This window comes from Carya illinoinensis, chromosome 3, assembly GCF_018687715.1.
Source record: "Carya illinoinensis cultivar Pawnee chromosome 3, C.illinoinensisPawnee_v1, whole genome shotgun sequence".
Classification (NCBI taxonomy): domain Eukaryota; kingdom Viridiplantae; phylum Streptophyta; class Magnoliopsida; order Fagales; family Juglandaceae; genus Carya; species Carya illinoinensis.
Genome location: NC_056754.1, coordinates 54,847,017 through 54,871,827, shown reverse-complemented (window position 1 = coordinate 54,871,827; position 24,811 = coordinate 54,847,017). Strand labels below are relative to the sequence as shown.

Genomic DNA, 24,811 nt, shown 5'->3' with positions numbered 1-24,811 from the left:
TTCTGTCTATATTAACAGAAATCGATAAAGCTGTATGTATTGACGACTGGGATGAGCTCTAGAAAGAAACAAGCCAATAGAAACCTCTACTAAATCCAAAAAGCTTTATTTATTGACGGCTGGGATAAACTCTAGAAATAAACAAGCTTGGCATTTGCTCAGCTTGAGGTTGTAACCAAAAATGGGACCAACATTAGCAAAAGAGGTGCATCACGCATGTGGAGGATGATGGCTAAGAGAGTGTTGGCTGGTCCAGTCTCTAGGAGGGGAGAAAGAGAGAGAGGATGGAGTTGAATTGACCTAGAATCCATGGTCCAACCAAGATTAAATGAACCATTGAAACCAAATAGAGATCATTTCTGATTGCTTAATTTAATATTATCGAATTTTGGATAAAGATAAATGTAGATACTTTAGCATTTAACGCTACTCATATAGGATTTTCGAGCAATGTAAACCTCACATAAGCATTTAATGTTGTGCTCTATTATCCTGTTAATAATATGCGAGTCAAAATTTATCTTCGGATATGAGCAAATCTAAAATCTGAACAACATTGCCAATTCTACAAACAGTACCACAAGGCACCAGCTGGACCACCAAGATTGATCAAATATACAATTGTGGGGTGCTCCAATTAAGAGTGGGGGTCCTTATGGTCCAAACCCTACTAAGGAACTTCTCATGGCAGAGAAGGGTGTGGTGTGTATTATTGGTCAATCCCATGTGAATTCCTCATGGTTAGCATACTAATATGTAGAAGTTTTGCCCCAAAATTCAAGATCATGAAGTTGAGTTTGGTTTTCAGATGCTAATATGGATTCATTTATTGTGCATCGTAGGAAGTCAGTGTTAACAATTGCTTTCTATTCATATTATGTCGATGGCGTAACCAAAATCGAGTTTGAGTTTGGTTTCTCAAGTTCTTTTCACTCTTTGTTTATTGTGCAGAAAAGTCATTGTTGGCTGTTTCTTTCTAATCCCATTGGACATTTAATGCAGTCTTGTGTAATCCTGAATCTTCTCTCACTTTGTTTATGTTCAACAAAAAGATAAAATTAACCTCAACTCAACAAAGCCGACAAAGATTTTGCATTCTATTGTTCCTTAAATTGATTGGATTTGAAAAATGCAGTTGGGTCCCCAAATAGAACCCACTCAAAAGCCTGGTTAGAGTAGCCATTTATCCAAGAAGCCTGATCTCAGTTCTGTCTAGAAACATTATTCTGCTTCCCCCCCATCCTTTCTCAATGCTCTGTGCTACTTCTTTTCAATTCATTTCAGTTGAAAAGCTTTGTTTGATGGACCCAAACAATTCACTCCAATTTGATTGAAATGATGAAGAAATTGCCAATAACAAAACATCTCAAAAAAGGTATATAGATTGTAATAATATCTTGCCAAATAAATCACATATTCTTTGCATTTTGTTCATTAAATTTTGTTTCTTTCATACAACGAAAATATGAGTGGAGAGAGAGATATCTCAGCCACCAAAATTCTCCTAAACACCCTATATATATAAAAATAAAATAAAAAAATTTTGCCCAACGGCAGAGAAACAAAACCATCTACAACACAATGCACACAACCCCAAAAAAAAAAACTGAGATACATCACCGCCCCTTTCAACTATATAAAAAAAATTTACAATTTGAATGCCAAAATAATGAATGAAAAAATAATTTCACGTGGGGGCACCAAAATAGGGTAAAATAAAAGAGAGACAATGAAAGAAAAGGATAAAGGATTTACAACCACCACTGCAATGACCAGATAAACTAAATGTGCACCTACTATGATGAAACACGAGAAGTATGCTTGAGCTTCCTTAGCCTTACTCATGTAAAAATTGGAAGGCTGGGTTCTCAAGAAGTTCATCTGATGGTTTGACATCTGAGAAATCATTCTCTAGCAATGAAGTCGAGAGGTCATCAACCGAGAAGGGGATGCTGTATTCAGATGTGTGGATTAGTAAATATTCAAAATGGTAACTTTTCATATTGCTTCATTTGTTCCAACGGAAAAGATCAATCTTTCAAACAATATTATTACTGTAGAAGGAAGAAATGTGAAATGATCATAGATAAATGAAACATCTAAGATAAGATAACTAAAAGTTAAAACAAAAACAGGAAACAAAGTGTATAAATCCTTTTTTTTTTTTTTTGGGTTCATTTTCTGGGGGAAGAACATCTCATGAATCCTTTTTTTTTTTTTTTTAAAGATAAATAAAAAGTTGCTTAATCTCAGTTTATATAACATTGTTTTAAGATAACACTCTTTTTTCCAGTTGTCGCAAAATTATCAAGCTCCAAACACAAGTTTCATAGGAATCTCTGTAGCCAATTTATGGATCTACTCTATCTAGAGTACCACAGGGCAGATCTAAAAGGATGAGAACTCTTACCCAGAATTGTCATCCAACAAGAAGGAATTGCTCGCGGCATTGTTGGAGTCCTCTGTCATAAGTACCCTCATGCTGGCAATGACCTGTTGAGAGAATAAAAGTGTGGCTGCTAAGAAATCAAATTCACTTAATAAGATTAAGAACCACTCACATTACACAGATTCTTACGGACAAACTTACATCTGGAGATACACTTCTAGTATTGTAATTGTCATCCCAGTAGAGAGTGCAGATTCTATACAGCTGCTGAACACTTAGGATCTGAAAAGGCAGAGACACGTCACACAGAGAGAGAGAGAGAGATTTGGTCATTTTTCTTTTTTGCTGTTGACCTAAAATGTCGTCATCTGGTGCTAACATGAACAAAATAACCATTGCTGGTTTGTATTCTTGCATGTGTAAATCCCTCAACCGCACTGCCGCTCCCCCCCCCCCCCCCCCCCCCCCCTTTCCCCTTTTCCAAGCAGGCGGTAGAAAGATATATCGGTTAAGTCGTTATGCCAGGTATTTGGTATCTTATTTTTATGATGGTAAAAAAGACTAAAAGATGTGCCAGCATTAAAAAGGGCCTCAGAAGGTATTTGGTCTCTTTTTCTTAAAACAGTTATTCATTATCTATTCGGTGAGTCATGCTTCTATACTTCATATATACTCAAGGCTGTCGTGCTGTGAATTAGGGCATAGTTGGGCAATGAGATGTGATGAAAATATTGTAAATATTAGTGAAATGATTGGTGAATAATAGTGAAATGGTTTGAGCTAAAATATTTGATTGGGTTTTGGGAAAGGAGAAAGAAAAAGTTGAATAAAAATATTATAAAGTTAAAAAATTATTTGAATATTATTTTTTAACATTATTATTGTTTTGAAATTTGAAAAAGTTGTAATGTTTTTTTTTATTTTTTTTATTTTTTGTTTAGAATTTTGGAAAGTTGTAATTAAATGAAAAAATTGAAGATTTGAAATTGAAAAGTGTTTTGCATTTAAGTGATGTTTGGAAAATAAATTATAAGAAATTTTGAGATAAGATGAGATAGTCTCAACTCATCTCACTTTCCAAACGTGGCTAATTCTTAGCAGCATGCCTAAGAGACAGAGAGAAACAGAGACTTACAGGGCAGAGGTCATTGGTGATTTCATCGTAAGAAATTCTATATTTCTGATGTATGACCTGTAGATAAATCAATGAAAATCAAGTGAGCAATATAGCACTAGAACTACCACTATTTAAGCGAGAAAAAACTTAGAAAATGATAACATCTAGCAAAAGCGGCCACACAATTTATAATATTTGTGTAAAATGCCTTTCAGTACAACGTGAAAGGAAATTATAAGATATAGTAGAGAAGTAGTGCCTGAAAAGGATCTGGGATCAATCTTCATGAAATGGTGTAGTATGAACAAAAGTTATGGCATCACAGTAACAATTTAATTTTCTATTTGGTCAAGCTGAATGAAATTGGTGATACAGGACACACTTTTTATTCAATTAAACAACTTGGTCTAACAATTGACAGATCAAACAGCAGACATAAATATATACAAAGACAAACAAGCATCAATCTAACTTTGGGAACAGTGCAATACTCAATGTACCTACGGTAAACCATATAAAAAAAATCAGATTATATCATGTATGGTCAATAGAGTCAAACATATTGACATTAATACATACTTTATGTCACCCAAAATACCAAGAATATGCAACAAAGCTTAAAATATCCCTTTTTCCCCTTTCTGCATAAACTAAAGACGCTACAACCTACAAAACCGGAAGTGATTCTCTTTCTTCCTTTAAATCACCCAAATACCCTTGGAATATACCCAACTCCTAAAATTTGAACACATTGGCATGCCAACAACAATCATAGCCAGGTAATCCCTTCAGACTTGACAAGGTTAGACATCCCTAGGAGGTTGGCTCAAGTGGTAAGGACCTTGGTCTTGGTGGTATGCTCGCTCTAGGTCTAAAGTTCAAATCCTCTTGGGTGCAAACAATTTCTAGGAGCTATCGGAATGGGGAGATTTTCCCTTGAATTATCCGAAGTGCACCTATATGAAACTCATTGCCAAAGGTCTGTGCACCCTCATTGAGACTTTGTTCTTGGACACCCGATGCCAATAAAAAAATAATAATAATAAATTAAAAATTAAAAATTAAAAAAATATATAATAAAAGAAAAAAGAAGACAGACATAGTCCTTGTGCAGTATAGTGGTAATTAAGTAACATACCATTTATTATCCAAAAAAAATAATAGTCAATTGAATTCTCAGCTAAAGATTTTTTTTTTTTTTTTGATAATTAATAAGAGAAAGTTTATTCCAAATAAATAGACATAGCTCAAGTACAAAGGATGAATACAAATGAGAACACCTACTTACAAGCTAAATCAGAATACAACTTTTTTTTTTTTTTTTAATTTATAAGTAAAGCAGAATACAACTAAAGCAAAACATCACAATCATTCCCGTTCCTTACAAGATTCTTCACCCAAAAGCTTAAAGCACTAAGGACAAACTCCCTAAGATCCCCAATAGAACGTTCACAATTATTATCTCAGCTAAAGATAATAATGCCATGATACTACTCCACGTTCATGCCATGATACTACTCCACGTTCTAATGTTTTTACCATAGTTTGCCTTTGGAATCATTATTATTTCTCTATACGTAATAGATATATGAAAGTATTCTTGAGGGCATGCAACAATTTAAAACTTAAAAAAGTTTATTCCCATAAAAAAAGTTTAGGTTTTGTAAATTTTTTTTTTTAAGTAAAGGCATAATATGATCGAGATGCCAATAAAAAAATAATAATAATAAATTTTAAATTAAAAATTTTAAAAATATATAAATAAAAGAAAAAAAAAAGACAGACATAGTCCTTGTGCGGTATAGTGGTAATTAAGTAACATACCATTTATTATCCAAGAAAAATAATAGTCAATTGAATTCTCAGCTAAAGATTTTTTTTTTTTTTTTGATAATTAATAAGAGAAATTTTATTCCAAATAAATAGACATAGCTCAAGTACAAAGGATGAATACAAATGAGAACACCTACTTACAAGCTAAATCAGAATACAACTTTTTTTTTTATTTATTTATAAGTAAAGCAGAATACAACTAAAGCAAAACATCACACAATCATTCCCGTTCCTTACAAGATTCTTCACCCAAAAGCTTAAAGTACTAAGGACAAACTCCCTAAGATCCCCGATAGAACGTTCACAATTATTATCTCAGCTAAAGATAATAATGCCATGACACTACTCCACGTTCTAATGTTTTTACTATAGTTTGCCCTTGGAATCATTATTATTTCTCTATGCGTAATAGATATATGAAAGTATTCTTGAGGGCATGCAACAATTTAAAACTTAAAAAAGTTTATTCCCATAAAAAAAGTTTAGGTTTTGTAAATTTTTTTTTTAAGTAAAGGCATAATATGATCGAGAATGGCGTTGCCCAGACTCGAACCAAAGACCTTCAGTGTATTAGACTGATGTGATAATAGGTTTTGTAAATTTTATTCCTACAAAACTAATCTTTGATCACATAAATGTTTTATATATATATATATATATAAAAGAAGAATTTATCAATCCACATAATTAGGCAAAGCCCAGATACACAGAAAGTATACAAGAGATGAACCTAATTACAAGCTAAGCATTGTGAAAATCAACATAAAAGTCATGAAAACTAATCCCATCAATTCAATCGCCGAATCCCAAAGTAGCAATATATGAAAGAAAGTCCCTGAACCCTCCCATCGAACATTCCCTATTATCAAAACAGCAATCATTCCGTTCTTCCAAGTACACGGCATTAAGCATGGAGGCACCATCTTCCAAACAGCCACAATTAGACAATTGCCCTGATTTTTTCTCCAACATGACAATAAGTCCACCACCCTCCTAGGCATGACCCAAGCAATACCAAGCCTAGTAAAGCTTTCATCTCATAAAGCCTTAACCACCTCACAATGAAGAAGAAGAAGATGATCCACTGTTTCTCCATTTGTTTTACACATGAAGCACCAGTCCATTATAAAAAGACTCTGCTTTCTTAGCTTATCAACAGTCAAAACTTTCCCATGAGAGGCCAGCCAGCCAAAGAAAGCAACCTTAAGTGTAACGTTACCCCTCCAAATGCTCTTCCAAGGAAAAACAATAGAAGAATGGGGCGGCATAACCTTATAAAAGGATCTGACCGAGAAGTTCTTGCTCCCGAATGAATCCAAAGCAACCTGCCCTCCCCCTTCGGCTTTTAAATTCAGTGCAAATAATGGACTGTAAAATTCTGTGATATTTCCCACCTCCCAATCCTGGACAGCTCTAATAAACCTCACAGACCACTGAAGAGAACCAGCGGAAATGTCCATGTTATCAGCCACTGAAGCATCCTTATCCAACTCAATCCTATAAAGAGAAGGGAAAGCATTCTTCAAGGCAACATCACCACACCTAATATCATCCCAAAATCTTATTCGTGTTCCCCTTCCCACCTCAAATCTGAAATTACTGAAAAAAAAAAATTTTGATTGGCACCGGGTGTCCAGAAACAGCATCCTGACTAATCCCAAGGGTGCACAGGCCCTCGACAAGGAGTTGACCACAAGTGCACCTCAGTTAATTCATGAGAAAAATCCCCCAGTCCGATGGCACCTAGAGATTGTTTGCACCCAAGGCCTTTACCACTTGAGCCAACCCCTAGGGGTTTTGCTGAAGAAATCTTCCCATCCATTCTGAATAAATTTCCAAACTCCCACACCATATGCCCCTCTTACTTCATTCGAACACCATCCTCCCCAAATACTCTCCTATTTGACATCAATAACATTCCTCCAAAGAGCATCCCCTTCCAGATGATACCGCCATAGCCATTTCCCTAAAAGTGCATTATTGAAGGTTCTCAACTTTCTGATCCCCAAAGCACCACAAGATAACGGGGTGCAAATCTCTTTTATATATATATAAAGACACTTTTATTCATCGAATAAAATAGGCAAAGCCCATGTACACAAGAAGTATACAAAAGAAACACCTAATTACATTCTAGAAGTAGAAAAAAAAAAAAAGAGACTCAGATCTTATCCCACTTAATCAAGTAGAATTTTTTCTCATCCTCTAAGCCTTCCCACAAGAAGTCACGAAAAATCTTCTCCAATCTATTCTCCACCCCTGCAGGCAAAGGGAATAAAGATAAAAAGTATGTTCCATTTTTTCATATCACTTTTCAGGGCTTAAGTTTCCCAGCCAAAGCCAAAATAGGAGTGCCTAAAAAATGATATGACCACCACGATCTAACCTTGTCCATAAACCCATCTACTTTTTTTTTTTTTTTTTTTGAGAAAACCATAAACCCATCTACTTTCAGCCACATATTCAAATTTAAAGTATCTCTGCCCCTCATGAAGGCCCCCACAATCCAATAAGAGGGGAAAATGATCAGAATATAGTTAGGCAGGCATTTCTGACATAGGTTAGAAAAGTAGGCCTTCCATGAAGGAAAGACAATAAATATGTTCAGCCTAGACCAAGCCGTCCCATTAAACCAAGTAAAGTCTCCTCCAGCCAAAGGTAGATCAACCAAATCCAGCTCAAAAATAAAATTTGAGACATCAGCCATGGCTGGTCCCCTGACCCTTCACTCGGAAACCGAGTGATGTTAAAATCCCCTCCAATACACCTCGGGCCATCCCACCAACTACACAAACCTGCAATCTCATCCCAAAAAAGTCTTCTATTAGTGTCAATATTAGGCCCATATACTCTAGCAAAGCCCCACCCAAAACCATCATCCACATTCGTGAAAGAACAAGCCACCAAATATTCACCGATGTACTCCTCCACCAAATTAACTACTCTCTTAACCCACATCATTATAATACCTCCTGAGGCTCCCTTGGAAGCAAGAGAGACCCATCCCGTGTAAGAGCAACCCCACAAATTTCTTATTATATTCCTGTCAACAATCTTCAACCTAGTCTCCTATAAACAAATTACATCAACCTTCCATTTCCGGATTAGATTCTTCACCTGGAGGCACTTGCCCGGGTTGTTCAGCCCCTGAACATTCCATGAACAAATCTTAGGTTTCATGAGACACCAGGATTCGCCCTATCATTGTGCCTCTCCCTACTAGCACTTCCTTCCCTTGCATCATAATTGAAAGAACAAGAAAGTCTCTTAGGGGAAGTTTGGATAATGAGTTGAGATGAGATGAGATAAGTTGAGATAAAAGTTGAAAGTTGAAAGTTGAATAAAATATTATTATAATATTATTTTTTAATATTATTATTGTTTTAGGATTTAAAAAAAATTGAATTGTTTATTATATTTAGTGTGAAAATTTGGGGGGGATTGTTCATGTAGTTCCGGCAACGGTGGGATCTCTGAAGGTGATACAAAAAACGCCGGTGATGATGGAGCAACAATTATTACCGTCACGTGAGGAGGTCTGTGCAGTACGAGACCATCTTTCCATGTTTTTTCCCGAAATTTGTACACAGAAGTTGCCGACTCCATCAACGGAAACCAAAGCTGACCAGAAAGAGACTTTACCTGTCATGGTGGAGCGTTTGGATTTTATAGAGGAAAATGGAGTTGAGCAGAACATGGAGTTTGTGGAAGACAGCATCGTGGGCTTTCATCAAAGCAACTTCGCGGAGAATACCGACATCTCGTTGGTACCAGAGTCTCAAGAGATAAATAAAATGAACTCTGTGGTTGAATGGGAAGGCTGCAACTCGTTGGATGATGAAATTGAGAATGGGGACAGTACTCCATTCCCATTGAATTGTGAGTTACCTGGTGAATTTGATACATCAACTTGGGTGTTCAATAAGGTAAAAGATATTCAACATGTGGTGGGATTGAAGTGTGTAGGATATGAAGAACAATTTTTAGCACTCCTTATGGCTATTGAGGCGGGGCACATGATTGATAAAAAGATGGGATCCAAGAAACAGAGGGAACTCAAGAGACTTAACTGGTCCTTAAATGAAGGTAGTTCAAGTCGGGATAGATCTAAAGGGAAGGGCACCGCTGTTTCTTTATGAAGCCTAAAATTGTGTCTTGGAATGTGCGTGGGCTAAATGAGATTAATAAGCGCCAGCGCATAAAAACTTTGCTTCGGGAATGGAGGGCAGACATCATTTGTTTTCAAGAAACAAAACTAAAATTGGTGAACCGAAAAATTGTGAGAAGTGTGTGGAGCTGTTCGTATGTAGACTGGGTGTATTTGGCTTCAAATGGGGCCTCTGGCGGTATTCTTGTGATGTGGGATAAAAGAGTGATGGAAAAAATGAAGGAGTTTATAGGAGATTACACAGTGGCTTGTTTGTTTAAGATGGTGCAAGATAACTTTATGTGGGCTTTTGCAGGTATCTATGGACCAAATATTGATAATATCATAAAACAATTATGGGATGAAATTGCTGGATTCCACACTTGGTGGGATATCCCATGGTGTATTGATGGTGATTTCAACATTATAAGATTCCCTAGTGAAAGATCTGGAGATAACCGTCTTCGCTAAGCTATGTCTGATTTCTCAGATTGCATTTTTTACTTGAACTTGATAGATCTTCCACTTACAAGAGGCCCTTTTATCTGGTCCAATTAGCCAAACGTGGTCTCGCTTAGACCGTTTCCTCATTTCGCCGGAGTGGGAAAGTAAGTTTCCAGAGGTGTGCCAAAAGAGATTGCCACGAGTGGGGTCCGATCACTTCCCCATTTTACTAGATGGAGGAGGCATTCAAGGCAGTAGGCGTTATTTCAAATTTGAAAATATGTGGCTTAAGAGTGAGGGTTTTGTGAAAAGGGTAAGGCTTTGGTGGACATCATATCAAGTTTTTGGTAGTCCCTCTCACATACTTGCAGGTAAATTAAAAGCTTTAAAGAATGACTTAAAGCTTTGGAATTCTCATACCTTCGGAGACTTGGGGGAACAAAAGAAAACCATGATGGAGGAACTACAAAATATAGAGAGGTTCATGGAAGATAGAGTTCTTACCCCGAAGGAGATTTCGCGCAAGGCAGAGTTGAACTCAGAAATAGAGAAATTATTATATTTGGAAGATCTTGGCGTCAGAAGTCAAGAGCATTGTGGCTGAAAGAATGGGACCGAAGCACAAAATTTTTCCATAGAGTGGCCAACTCTCATAGGAGAAACAACACTATTGAGATGCTGCAGATTAATGATAGTGAATGTACGGAGGCTCCAGTGATTAAAGAACATGTGGTAAGTTTCTATGAACAACTTTTTACAGAAAAAGAGAGATGGAGGCCAAATTTGGATGGACTCAGTTTTGATTCTATTGAACCGCAAACTGCGTCCTGGTTGGAAAGAGCTTTTGAGGAAAATGAGGTACTTGAAGTAATCAGAAGAATGGCAAAAGATAAAGCACCAGGACCATATGGTTTCTCAATAGGATTCTTTCAAACTTGCTGGGAGGTTGTGAAAGAGGATATTATGAATGTGTTCCAGGAATTATATGTGGGAGGAAAATTCCAGAAAAGTTTGAATGCTACTTTCATTGCCTTAATCCCGAATAAGATAGGGGCATCGGAGGTGAAAGACTTTAGACCTATTAGCCTCATAAATGGGGTTTACAAAATCATCTCAAAGGTGCTTGCAAACAGGTTAGGGGCAACCTTGGCTAAAATAATCTCAAAACCACAAAATGCTTTTGTAAGGGACCGTTAAATTCTAAATTCTGTCTTAATAGCCAATGAATGCCTGGATAGTAGATTAAAATTTGGATGTGCAGGGATCATTTGCAAGTTAGATATGGAGAAGGTATACGACCATGTAAATTGGGATTTCCTCCTTTATTTATTGAAGAGATGTGGTTTTGGAGAGAAATGGTGTATGTGGATCAGATGGTGTATCTCAACGGCCAAATTTTCAGTTCTGATCAATGGCAACCCAGAAGGTTTCTTTAATAGTTCTCGGGGGTTAAGACAAGGAGATCCATTGTCACCACTTCTCTTTGTTATCATCATGAAAGCACTGAGCAGGATGTGAACGGCCCTAGTTAACAATGGTCTTATGGCAGGTTTTTCACTGGGGGATTTAAATAGGGGCACTGATTTCACACTTGCTTTTCGCCGATGATACTTCAATTTTCTGCGAGGCAGAGCAAGACCAACTTAGTTCTCTGAAGGCGCTCCTTCTGTGCTTTGAGGCAGTATCAGGGCTGAGAGTGAATTTTGATAAGTCAGAGATGGTACCAGTTGGTAGTTTAAGTAATACTCGGCAGTTAGCGGGCATACTTGGGTGCAAAGTGGCTTCTTTCCCAATGACTTATCTGGGCTTACCGTTGGGGGCTGCTTCAAGAGCCTTAACGATTTGGGACACAGTTATTGAGAAGATAGAACGAAGATTGGCAGGATGGAAAAGATTATATTTGTCAAAAGGAGGGAGAGTGACCCTTATCAAAAGCACTCTTTCTAACTTACCAACTTATTTTTTATCTCTATTTCCCATCCCAGCAGGTGTGGCGGCGCGGCTTGAAAAACTATACCGAGACTTTCTATGGAGTGGGATGGGGGAAGAATTTAAGTTCCATCTAGTCGGTTGGGACAAGGTGTGTAGACCAATTCATTCAGGTGGACTAGGGATAAAGAACTTGAGATTGTTTAATCAAGCTCTCTTGGGAAAATGGTTATGGAGATACAATGTGGAACCGGATGCTCTTTGGAAACTAGTAGTTGATTGTAAATATGGTCGGTCTTGGGGAGGTTGGTGTACTAGAGAGGGCAATGGGCCGATCGGTGTGGGGATTTGGAGGCATATAAGACGAGGATAGAGGGCTTTTGCTAACCGTACCAGTTTGGTGGTGGGGGAAGGAACGCGTATAAAATTTTGGAAGGATATTTGGTGTGGGGAGGTGGCACTAAAGGACTCCTTTCCTTTAGCTTTTCGAGTGACAAGTGACCAAGAAGCAGCAGTGGCGGATCTCATGACCCTCTCAGGAGATCAAGTTCAATGGAATGTGACCTTCACTAGAGCAGCGCAAGATTGGGAAATAGACAATTTTGAGGCCTTTTTTCGTTTGCTGCTATACTCCAAGAAACCGAATGGACTGCGAGTCGACAAATTGTGGTGGATACTAGCGGGTAAGGATATTTTTTCAGTTCGCTCATTTTATAAGGCCCTTACAACTTCACCGAATCCTCAATTCCCATGGAAAAGAATGTGGAGGAACAAGGCACCTCCTAAAGCACTGTTTTTCACATGGACAGCAGCCCTGGGTAAAATTTTGACCACTGATAACTTGAAGCGACGGATAATCATTATAGATTGGTGTTGTATGTGTAAGAAAGCCGGTGAGACAGTGGACCATCTCTTGTTACACTGTGAGACAGCCAGGTTTCTGTGGTGCGAAATTTTCAGTTGTGTAGGGTTAAGTTGGGTGATGCCGACTTCAGTGGTTGGGCTTTTGGTGAGTTGGGTGATGCCAGGAGGTACTTCACAAATCAAAACTATTTGGAAGATGGTCTCTATCTGCATTATGTGGTGCTTATGGCGAGAGCATAACGAGAGGACCTTCGAAGAGAAGGAGCACACACTAGAGGAGCTGCGTCTGTTTTTTTTCAGTACTTTGTTTCAATGGGCCATTGCCATAGATTTCAATGCCCTAAATGTACATGATTTCCTTTTGTCCTACTTAGCGAACTAGATAGGTGTTATCTCTTGTATACCTCCTTGTGTACTTGGGCTATGCCTATTCTTATTAATACTATCGTTTACTTATCAAAAAAAAAAAAAATTAGAAAAGTTGTAATGATTATATGAGATGAGTTGAGATGAGTTGAGGGGATTTTTGTATCCAAACTGGGCCTAAGCTCCCTTTCTTTTTTAGAAGTGGATCTAGCTAAAAGAGGTCCTGCTTAATAGCAATAAGGAGAGCTTTAAACTGATTCTCGAAACCTTCGCAAGAAATTCCGACAGGATTGCGAATTTCATCTACCTTTTGAAGTACCCAGTCTGAGTGTAAACCAGCCGATAGAGGTGTTGGAGGCAAAGAACAGAGAGGGCTAGGCTCGTCCCCAAAATCCTCTAGTTCATTTAAAGAAGCACCAACCCTGGACTCCTTACAAACCAACTACAATTCAAACCCATCCAATGACACATCATCCGAGAGCACTTCATCAATTGAAAGAGCCCCATATTCTTCTTCCAAAGTACACAAGACCCTAAAAGGAACCTCATCTGCAACTGAAAGTGACCCCACGGCTGTAGTGGCAACATAAGAAGATGACTTAGGGCAGTCAAAAGGTTGTGAGTGACCATCATTGCCCTAAGGACAAACAGAAGCTCCGATATGAGCCAACCCAGTTGAGACCTCTTCGCAGATGTTCACCCCTGTTGAGGCTAGAAACTGCTCCTCATTGAGAACCGGAAGGTCGTCGGCAATCGATGAACCATTCTATGCTACCGGTGAGCTGTCGGTAGCTTGAGGAAAAGCATACACTTCAATCCAAGCCAACCCAGCTAGTCGTCGTCATCTTGTCGGAACTTTGCACCCCTATCGAGACCAGGAGCTTTGTCATATTTGGAACTGGAGTGTCATCGGCATCCAGCAACCCTTTCTATTGCGGCGGCGAGGTGCCTAGAGCAACCATCGGCGAGCGTGAAGTCCTCTAGCCCGAGATAGGCAAAACGGCCCTCCCCTCAGACAAATCTTCCCAAGATAAACAAATTGGCCCCTCAATATTTGATATTCGGGCTCGGCCCACTGGATTTCAGCCCTTTCAACTGATTGTTACCAGGAGCTGACCCATCAACACGGCCTGGGTTTACTTTGACCTGCCACTCATAATGGGGTAGGGCTAAGAGTCGACCCACCAGCATTTGGGCCCAACCCACTAGGATTTGTTCCTTTCAACTTATTATTACTTACCCAGCCCATCAACGCAGCTTGTGTTTCCTTTAGGCTTCTCCATAGACCCAGGAAACCCACGACTCAAACCCAAATCAACTTTATTCATCAGATCTCTAACCTCCTCCATGACTCCCGACAGTGAGCTCTAACAACCCACAGTACACCTTCCACTTCTCCCACCTTCGATCGCCCATCAGAGTTCCCCCCCCCCCCCCCCCAAACACCACCACCCATGTCAGACTGCACAAAATGACAATTGTTCACTGGTGGAGCAAGCCATTTTCACCTTCTAACGACTTACCCCCTTCAACGGTTACCCGTATCCCAGTTTTTGCCTACCTCCAAAGCAAAACCGCTCTCTGCCATAGAACACGCCAGTGACCTCAAAACCGAAGCATACGAGGCACCATTAGGAGGGAAGGACCTCCCCACATTCTTCCCACTACCAATCTCCCCTTCTTGCCTAGTCAAAGAGTGTTGAGGGTGTTCCTGCACTCTGTTTGCATACGGACTTTGAAGCCAACTACCATCCAAATGTAATACACAATCCTGCCCATCCATTGCCATTCGAACCTTCAGGGATCCCTCCTCCTGCCGTTCCCAAATTTTGCCAGTTGCATGAAGCAGGCCCTAGAATTAACTAGGGGTTGAATGGTGAGAACTTTGTTAATTGTTACCCTTCCTCTGTTTCCTAGTTAGGTGCTTTCTCTTGTATGCCCCTTGTGTACTTGGCTTGCGCCCCACAGTAGTTTCAATATAATTGACTTGTCAAAAAAATAATTTCCGAGTTCCCAAAATACAAAATGATGGTACTATTTTCCATCATTTTTTCAAAATAATGCTGATACTTGGTTTAATCATCAATTCAATTTAAGACCATAAAAGATGAGACAGATATTATTTCCTTGGCATTGTAGTGGTTGAAGTATCTCTTGGCATTGTAAGGATTTGTTATAATCCATGCCGTTCTCTAGCAATTAAAATCACTTATAAACTGAAATAATGGAATTTCTAAAAACATAGGATTGCATTTTTTATGAGTAAAAATCTTATTCATAGAAGACAAGGCAAAGCTCAAGTACACTAGATGTATACAAGACAAACACCGAGTTAAGAGAAGGAAGAAATAGTTACAAGAAAGTCATGAAAGTTAGGCCCTAAAGGAATTTCTAAAATAAGATGGACTGTAACAACTCCTTTAATAATTAAGAAAGATTCAATATATCATAGCATTCAATAGTGATTGGGGGAAAAAACCATGGAGGATCACATTATTTTCAATTTCAAAGGGTGTTTCAACACACATACCAAGAATCCAACAGCCTGTCTTATGTGCTTAAGTTCATCCCATGATGAGCCTGCATACTGCAATTCAAGGAAATCAATCAAGTCATAAAACTAATGAAAATTATGTATGCATATCACAAACAAAGTGTTCAATAGATAAGATATAAGTACACACAGACATGTAGACAACATGAAACACATCATTAACAAATCAAGGAGATGGAAAAGAAAAAGTTTACCTGTTCTTTTGCTTGGCAGCACCATTGCTCCAACTCAGCCAACCCAGCTTTAACATATTCCCCGTTGCTGAATGTACAACACTCACGACGCAGAAGAAGGCTGCAAAAATAATTTTGTGACAATCAAGAAATTTTATTAGTAAGGCAAAAGGCATAGCCCAGGTATGCAAGATGTATACAAGAGTAATGCCTAACCAGAATAATATAATTACGTACCTATTAAAGAGTTGTACGTTTATATATGAGAAAGTTTGAGTGAAGATCTTTTGGACAAGAATTGGAGGCACCTGAAAACAATTATAATCATTTCTTTGCATTAAAAAGAAGAAAAATAGAGTTTGACATTACTCAAATTTTGTGAAAAAACATAATGAATTTCCATACAGAATTTTCTTTCAGTGTATTAAGGATAGTGTTGAGGCTTTCAATGATGCTCTGCCAGTGAGTTGTTGGAGAATCTTTCCCAAAGGACCGCCCGGATCTTAGTACTCCCTTGGATGTTCTTGGTGCCTATACCCACATTACAGATAAGAAATGGAACACAGTAACAAACCCTAAAGCCAATACTTTCATGAGACAATCAATCAACTTTATGCAGGAAAAAGGCATCCTGGCCAACAAAAGTTTAGCCACCCCCATGTTGGCTGCATATCCACAGGGCTAAGTTAAATAGAGTTAATATGAAGCTCAAAGTACCTGAATACATAAAGCAAGCAAAGATGATAGCTCCTTCTTCAAGTTGTCTCGAATAATTCCGTATATTTTCTCCACATAGGCTGTGAGCTGCTGCTTGAAAAGCAAAGCTGGGTATTTAGCCTCTACCTGACGTACTACATCAAGTCCAGCAACAGGAAGATTGGCAGAAGAAGGGGACGAGCGAAACCCCTGGAATTGAATTTCCACATCATATTACATTGAGGAACAAAAGGAGTCATAAGTACATGCCATTTTTGTCAACCAAAACGAAAAACTGAAAGAGAATGAATGCTAGAATCAAGTACCATGGTCATCCTCCCAAAGAGGGATGTTGGAGCTGGAGGTTTTCGATGTGGAGTTGCACCACCCACACCAGCACCCTTAAGGCTTCTCTGGAGCAAGAACAATAAAGTAGAGGTATTTGATAACCAATACGCCATATGATTATTGTCATCTTGATCCTGGAATTAAAAAGATTTATCATATTTTTTGCAAGTAAAAGAAAAGAAAAAAGATCTATGATATTAAAAAAGTAATTTCTGAAAAAGGACACCAGAGACAATAATGAATAATTAAATTATCAATGGACAATCATCAAATCGCAGCTGTTTGAAGGATGGTGCCTCTATGTTTAATGTGGTGTACTTGGAACGAGAGGAATGGTCGCTGCTTTGATAATAGGAACGCTCATCGGGAGGGTTTAGGGACTTTTTCTTTCATACATTGTTACTTAGGGCTTCGGCTATTGTATTGACTGAGACTAGTTTTAATGACTTTTATGCTGTTTTTCACAGCACTTAGCTTGTAATAGGTTCATCTCTTGTATACTTCCCGTGTACTTGGGCCTTGCCAAATTATGTGGATTAATAAACTCTTCTTACTCATCAAAAAAATAATAATAACAATCAAGGGAAGTCGAAAACAGAAAAATTTATATGCATAAATTTCTAAAGTAACATATTTATGCATATATACCAGGGGTGAGAGAGAGAGAGAGATAGAGTGCAGTTCGCAGCACATGAATCTATTAAATTAATTATCAACAATAAAAATAGAAAAGTTTGAAACAACATGCATCGATTGATTCTCTAAACTTGGGAAAATTTGGAGACATCATTAAAAACAATTCCCAGTTACCTCAAAGTTCGGGACGGCTGGAAAAAAATCTGAAGTCAATAGGAAATGAAAATGTGCTTTGGCTAAATAGAAAAATGCTATTCACGATCCTTTTAACCACCATCCTCTCAACATCCCTTGATGTGGCATCAAATGATTGGCAAACAAGTGAAGCATAACAAATAGTTTCTCCATCGTTTAATGTCAAATCATGGGATGATGAATAAAAGATGATGAGTAGAATTCCTCAGAGATATCATCTACTAAACAATACAACTGAAAATCATCCATAGGTGAGGAAGTAATGCCAGCCCAAAGAAGATTGAAATAGCATGCTTATAGTTTTTTCTTTTTTCCTTTTTTTTTTCTTTTTTTTTTTCTTTTTTTTTTTTTTTTTTTTTTGCATTGATTGGCATTGGGTGTCCAAGACAAAGTCGCAACTAATCACAGCAGTGCACAGACCTTTGCAAGGAGTGTTTCGTAAGTACACAGTACACCTCGGGTAAATTTAAGGGAAAATTCCTCTAGTCTAATGGCCCCAAGACCAAGGGCCAAGAGTGTGAATTCAAAGTTTCAAACCTAGGTAGTCCGGTTTATACGGCTTACCCCAGGAACGCTACGCCACCTCTTGGATATGAGATGAAGTAGTAAATCTATCCTATATATGAGGTGAAGGAAGCATAAAGTCATAACTAAAATTATAAAAACAAACACTAACAACATATAGAAATCAGAAACCAATAATTTTTTTTTATAGGTAAATCAGAAACCAATAATTCAGATCCTGCAATCCAAAAGAATATATTTCATTGTGTACTTCTAGCACAATATACCTTAAACCTTCAGGCAAAAAAGTGAATAATTTTATTATTGGGATTGAGGGGATGCTTGGGGTCTCTGCTTTCACAAGAGTGTGGCTTCTAGCATTTTTTTTCTCTCTCCAATGATAGTTGACTCTCAGATGCACTATTTGTTTTTGAAGGTTTGCATAAGCAATTTGGATGCTTCAATTGCATGAAACAATCACATAAAAAACATCTATAAACATAGTAATCAGGTTACCTCAATGGCAGAACCAATCATCTGGATGAGACGATCAAACACACTTGTCCTTTCAGCTTCAAAAGATTTCCAGTGGAGAAGACATTTGTAGATGGTAAATGCTGCAACAGGTTTCCCATTACTGAACCCAATGTTTTTCATAACACAGCTGATGAGAGCATCAACATTCTCCTGCAGCAAAAGCAAATCTCAAAATGTCAAAATTAGCCAAACTACACTCGGAAAAAGAAAAACAAACATAACAATTAAAGCATAGAATGATCATGATTCATGTAAGCACAGACATGTTGACGTTCTACAAGGGATCTCCTGAACTTGCTATCAGATTCTGTACCAAGCTTTTTAACAGGTGTTGCACTCTGTGGTTCCTGCAAAAACAAACTCTTTTCAATGACCAGGAAAGAGAAAATAGAGTATGATAAGGGAGATCCATTCTTTTCTTGATCAGTAAATAAGAATTTTATAGATGATAATAAGCATAGCTTAAGGGAGATCCATATAACTGTAATAATAATAAAAAGAAAAAAAAAAAACGAGATTACATTGACTCTGTTCTCTTCAATAACATGATGACCATTTTCCAATCTCTGCAAGTAACAAAAGAAAATGTATTCAACATCAACAACTAGAGAGAGAGAGAGAGAGAGAGAGAGAGAGAGGATGAGATCTATTTAACAGTTTATCTTCACCTCAGTTGCTGGAGTTGGTGGATGCTCTGATTTTGTCTTTACAGGTGTTAGCAAGGCTTGCTGCCTAAGAATTTGATTTTCAGACTCAATGTCAGAAAATTTTTCTTCAAGGCTGCAAATGACAGTGACAACAGTCATCATGACGAAACTGAATTTCTGAAATTTAGACATGATTTTTGCTTGGCGCGGAAGAGGAGAGGGGGGGGGGGGGGGGGGGGTCCTGGGGGGATTATCATGGCTTGAATATGTAATATAAATATATTTCAACCAAAATTACCACCTCTGCATAGCAGTCTTTAGCTTAATTATTTTTGATTCTGCCTCCAGAGCTTGTTTCAACCTCTCTTCACTGATTTTGTTTGTCTCTTCAAATTTTTTCTCCGTTTCATCAATTTTCTTTTCCAGTGAACAAACCATGGCCTGCAAAAATATATCAAGAAAGCAGTAAAGCAGCAAGAAGAAATGCACAGAAACATTCTCCCAAAGATCACATGCTTTGGATGCCTTTATCAAATAAATGAAGGCCTATTTTTCAGCAAAATGCAGATGCTACATTTTCAGACACCTTACCTTGAGCTTCTCATTTTCACTGGAAAGCTTCTCCAGCATTACGTGGTCAACAACTGAAACCTCCTGTATAACAGGGACTTTCTCTGCTGCCCTTTTTGCAACCTTAAATTCCTTCTCAAGCATTGCTTTAGTTTCCTTAAACTGAAGTTGCATATCTTGCAAAGCAGACTGCAGTTTTGCATTTTCTTGTGTTTTTGCTTCTTCCATGTCAGCCTACAAATATTGCACATTTGAGACGGAAAACAAGATATAAGAAATACAATAGAGTTCACACAGAACCATGTTTAACTAACACACACCCTCCCATATATCTTTCCTACAAGCAAATAATTACAGCCAATGATCCGATCCAACTTTTTTCTTCCTTTGATAAGTAAAGCCAAAAGACTTGTAAAATGTATGAGACACTTCAAAGAAAAAAATTTGCCAGGTTAATAGAGACAAAGCAATTAAGGATGAGAGGTTGAAAGTTTATTACGAGGCCAATGCAACTGCAAAAGCCAAAATTATGTAATTATTAAGAGATAGCTCCACAACATAAAAACCCAAGTTCATGAACTAATCTGAAGTGACAGCATTTAGATCCCCTTTTCTCTTTTTATAGCCTTTGACTGCCACCATTATAAAATAGCATTTATAATCCTTACTTTTAATTCAACCCATTGTGTCCCGGCCATATGCCAGCAATGTCTCGACCATATTGTCAAAGTATCATGCTGTGTCCCAAAGTATCTGAATTCAAATTTTAAATTTTATTCATACCACATATTCAGCCATGTCAGAGTTGTATCTGTGTCCATCATATGTCATACACAAATACACCTTTTTGAAGTATTTGCATTTCCAGCTTTCAACCAGAGGCAAAAACGTTTACTTCATTTTTCCACCAGCAAACTATAAGCAGTTAAGTAGGAGTTGAAGACTCTGAGACTATGGAGTACTGTTTATGGAAGAGGGACATGGTGTTCTAGATCTAAGGCCAATTCTTACATAGGTGGCAGCATCAAAAGCCATCAGTGGAAGCTAGTACAACTAAGTCAGATGATTGAAATGATATTCATCTAATTTAATCTTTATGCAAGCTATTCAACAGTGCCTTGCTTTCACACATACTTGGTTTCACCCATAGCCCAGCAAAGATTCTGATACCAATAGAAACCTTGTTCCCAAATATAAATATAGAAAACTCCTAATTTTTTTAAATACATAATATAAAGATATAACTCTTTCTCAATTTGATTTAGTCAATGAGATCGTAGGGGTCCACGCTTTACCTAAACTATGTATTTCCATAAAAAATAATTAAATTGAGAAAAGTAGCTGGGCTTTTAAAACCAAGGCAACAACTATAGAAAATAGACAAGGCTCAAAAAATTCATGGGCTCTGACCTCACATGTCCGGACAAACTTTTGAGTAAATTCAAACCCACGACAATACTCACCCTCATGCGCTTCTCCAGCTGTAATCTCCACGTCAGTTCTTCAACTTGCTTTTCTAATTTGTTTTTGGCAGCTTGAAGGGCACCGGTTTCCCTTGCAGCCTGTACATAATGAAAAGAAAAGATTAGAGCCTCTTGATATCATGTACCAAAGTAAAAATATGCAACTAAACAGCTTAAGGCAAACCGCTTAATCGAGACAATGATTATAAAAGTAGTAATAATAATAAGAATAAGCATCACAATCTTAAATATATTGCTGATTTTGGACGTATGAATCATAATATGAGATCTCATACACCATCTACACTCATTAATCAGTACAGAGTATCACTATCTACCCCCTTCAAATTCTCGACATCCTCATTGGGCCATTCCATCATAGGCGGTATGGCTGAAATCCCACACTTTGGTTGGGATGGGCTCTTGCACCATTTGAAATGCCCCAAAGGAGACTCAAGCCACATCTAGGCCTATACTCCAAAAGGACTGGTCAAAATTACAATAAAAGCCCCATTGGAATCATTATAAAGAGCAACAACTTCTCCTCCCAAGTAATGTGGGATCCCATACTCCACCTACATTCATTAGTCAGTACGAGATATCACAATTGCTCATTGAAATTGAGGTTGATTGGGATGCAGGAAAAGGTGAACTTTCAAAGTACTTTTGATGTAGGTTAATACAGGGTGACAGTGCAAACCGTGAGTGGTTGGTTTAGCCTTTTTAACCAGTAAACACCAAATCTTGCAGTAGTCCCTAGTAAATCCAAATATAATGAAGCAGGTCCTTTCAGTTATCCCATTCCTTACGGTAGTAAATTAGAGGAGTGAAGAAAAGATACTTTAATCAGCGACAACAAAACTTGCACTAAACATTACCATAACATTACTGATGCAATAAAAAGAAAGACAATAAAAAAGGGGTACTCACCATCTTAAGCGTCCGTAGTTCTTTTCGTGCACATCTTGCTCTCCATGCACATTGTGTTGTAATTGCAGCTTTCTTCATCTGCATATAATGTAGGCGCGCCAAGTATTTACGACACTGGCTCTGCAATACAGAAACAAACAAGTTTGTGAGGAAATTGTATGTGAAATCGAAACAATTACAGTCGAAAGAGCCAGAGAGCAAGAGTGATGTTTAAAATCAAAAGTATGATCTTGATATTAGAAAAAACAGATTCCAACATTGTAAGAATAAAACAATATAAAAATAAAATAAAAATGTGTAATATCCTTTTAAACCAGCAACGCATTTCATTAAAAGGTTCAATTACCTGAACAATAATTGCTGCTCTAGTCTGCCTCCTGAAGCGTAGCTCAATACGAGCAGCCATCCCACGCATTCCTGTCTGAATAGACACAGCAGAGATATGCATTTCCTTGTAAGCTTTCCTAGCAAGATACATCCGCAAGTCTCTCTGGATCATCAGACAAGAAGCTTCTCTCCGCTTCCCCTCATAAACTTTACGAGAAAGTTGTCCTTCAAAAAGTACAAACGAAGAAAAAAAGTAAACACAAGTCTCGTTGTCTCAGCAGATAGGACTACAATATATAACCTAAAAGGTGAGGATGGTCAAAGACATCCAGAACAAAATTTAATACCTCTGCATGCAGATTGAATTTGTAGTACAGACTGACGGAGCAAGACAAAACTTCTACGAGCCAAATATGAACGGATTTTCCTTTGAATGATGCTAGCTGATCTTCCTAAGACCTCACTCCTATGGGAATCAAGTTCTGCCATCTGACCAGCCCTAAGAAAGACCTTTGTTTTACCTATCTGCAACAGCAAACAGTATAATAATATCACAAAAACAAATCCAGAAAAGGAATTTATTGCACTTGCAAAATTCATGAAGAGTAATACAAATAACCAATAACCACCCAAAACCTCCCTCCCAAAAGAGAACTCTGTAGAACCAAAAAGGTAAAAAGGCATTCAACTATTTTTTCCATAAACCAGTCTTATAAATAAGCAAAGGGACGCAACATGTAGATAGGAAGTACAAAAGAGAACACATCGTACTAAATAGAAGCAGGAAAATAACAGGAGTCCATAAATCTACAAAACTAGCAAATAGAAAGCTGTTGTGGGCAGCCCAGCATCAACAAAGAGAGTTGAACTAATAGCTTTTAACACTAACACTGTCCTCACATCATCTTTGAAGATCTAGCATTGTGCTCCTGTCATACACCACATTAATATAACTGTGACTTCCCAAAGCAACAAGCCAACAACACCACACTAATGTGGTTAATGAATAATATTTTCTTTTTGTGGTTTCCCTACTTTATAGGAGTGTGTAAAAAGGAGATTTCACAATCAATATATTAGAAAGATGCAGAGAGAGAATGATTGTTTGAAAATTATTCATGACCTTGAAAGCCACATCTATCCCAAGGCTTCTTGGTTGGAAATCGTTCACTATTCATTGTTGAGTATGCTGACAAACAGAGCATGGGTACTTGACCTTAGTAAAAGGTGGAAGTGGTCATAGAGGGTTCATTATCATTCTGGAGGGAAAAGGTGGACGGGCTGATACAGCTCACGCTCAAGCTCCGAAGGGTCTAGGATTTTTTCCAGACCTGGTTCAATGATGGGTGTAGGAGAGAGCCTTCATGGAAAGATTCAAGGAGAGGGTTTGATGGTTGATAAGGTTGGAAAATGGCTTATGAAAAGACAGCTCTTTTGGTGGTGCTCAGTAAGCAATCATAATTTCATATGCAGAAGCCCGCAATAAAAAATTATGGTTTTGCCATTGAGAAAGGGAGATAGGAAGATGCAGGCCATAGGTTATGGAAAGGCCCAAGATAACTGTAAGTCTGTTTCCACTGATTGAAGAATTGAAGTAGGGATCAAATAATCAGCACATTTCTTTTCTAGGATGAAAATTTTAATTTCTGGCATCCCTCAGGCTCACAAGATAAAACAAAAATAGGAGACAGCATTAAGTAATACTATAGTCAACTATCCAAGATAACTCCAGTTCCTGTTGGTTTTCTTCTTCCCGGCAACCCTCTGAGATTTTCCAACCCATAGATTGTATTGACCAAGAAAATCACATACTTTTATATCAATCACCTTAGTTTCCTCTCACATGGATCCATATAAAAGGAAGACATGAAATTCAAAAATTTACTGTTGGAAATTTCAAGAAAAGCCAAGAAGCTTTTTAAGGTGGTAAACCGCAAACTCCCATTATCAAATCTTAAGTTAGAAGGCTTCTTTACAGGTGCTCCAATAGCTTGTCATCATTCCTCAAGCGATCCAGGAAACACCTCAGCATTATAATTCCAGAGCATTGTTGTGACACCAAAAATGTGTAACTTGCATGGACTATAATGATGTCAAGGCATCCTTTCTCCATGACTTATGTTATTACCAAACTAACACGTA

General features: G+C 37.9%; 1 protein-coding gene across 1 annotated transcript in view; it reads right to left on the bottom strand.

Annotated features, from left to right (window-relative positions):
* Positions 1-1,397: 1,397 nt before the first annotated feature.
* Positions 1,398-24,811, bottom strand: part of LOC122305418 (myosin-6-like) — a 41,705-nt gene continuing 18,291 nt past the window's right edge. The window contains exons 20-39 of the mRNA XM_043117958.1: positions 23,017-23,194; positions 22,689-22,894; positions 22,343-22,462; positions 21,413-21,511; positions 19,971-20,183; positions 19,681-19,820; positions 19,401-19,512; positions 19,254-19,298; positions 18,996-19,079; positions 18,712-18,882; positions 16,839-16,994; positions 16,534-16,722; positions 16,222-16,347; positions 16,054-16,124; positions 15,838-15,937; positions 15,620-15,676; positions 3,525-3,581; positions 2,591-2,671; positions 2,411-2,493; positions 1,398-1,952 (exon numbers count right to left, since the gene is read on the bottom strand). Of these exons, the coding sequence (XP_042973892.1) occupies positions 1,838-1,952; positions 2,411-2,493; positions 2,591-2,671; positions 3,525-3,581; positions 15,620-15,676; positions 15,838-15,937; positions 16,054-16,124; positions 16,222-16,347; positions 16,534-16,722; positions 16,839-16,994; positions 18,712-18,882; positions 18,996-19,079; positions 19,254-19,298; positions 19,401-19,512; positions 19,681-19,820; positions 19,971-20,183; positions 21,413-21,511; positions 22,343-22,462; positions 22,689-22,894; positions 23,017-23,194 (2,403 nt within the window). The 3' untranslated portion in view covers positions 1,398-1,837. The remainder of the gene's footprint in view (positions 1,953-2,410; positions 2,494-2,590; positions 2,672-3,524; positions 3,582-15,619; positions 15,677-15,837; positions 15,938-16,053; positions 16,125-16,221; positions 16,348-16,533; positions 16,723-16,838; positions 16,995-18,711; positions 18,883-18,995; positions 19,080-19,253; positions 19,299-19,400; positions 19,513-19,680; positions 19,821-19,970; positions 20,184-21,412; positions 21,512-22,342; positions 22,463-22,688; positions 22,895-23,016; positions 23,195-24,811) is intronic.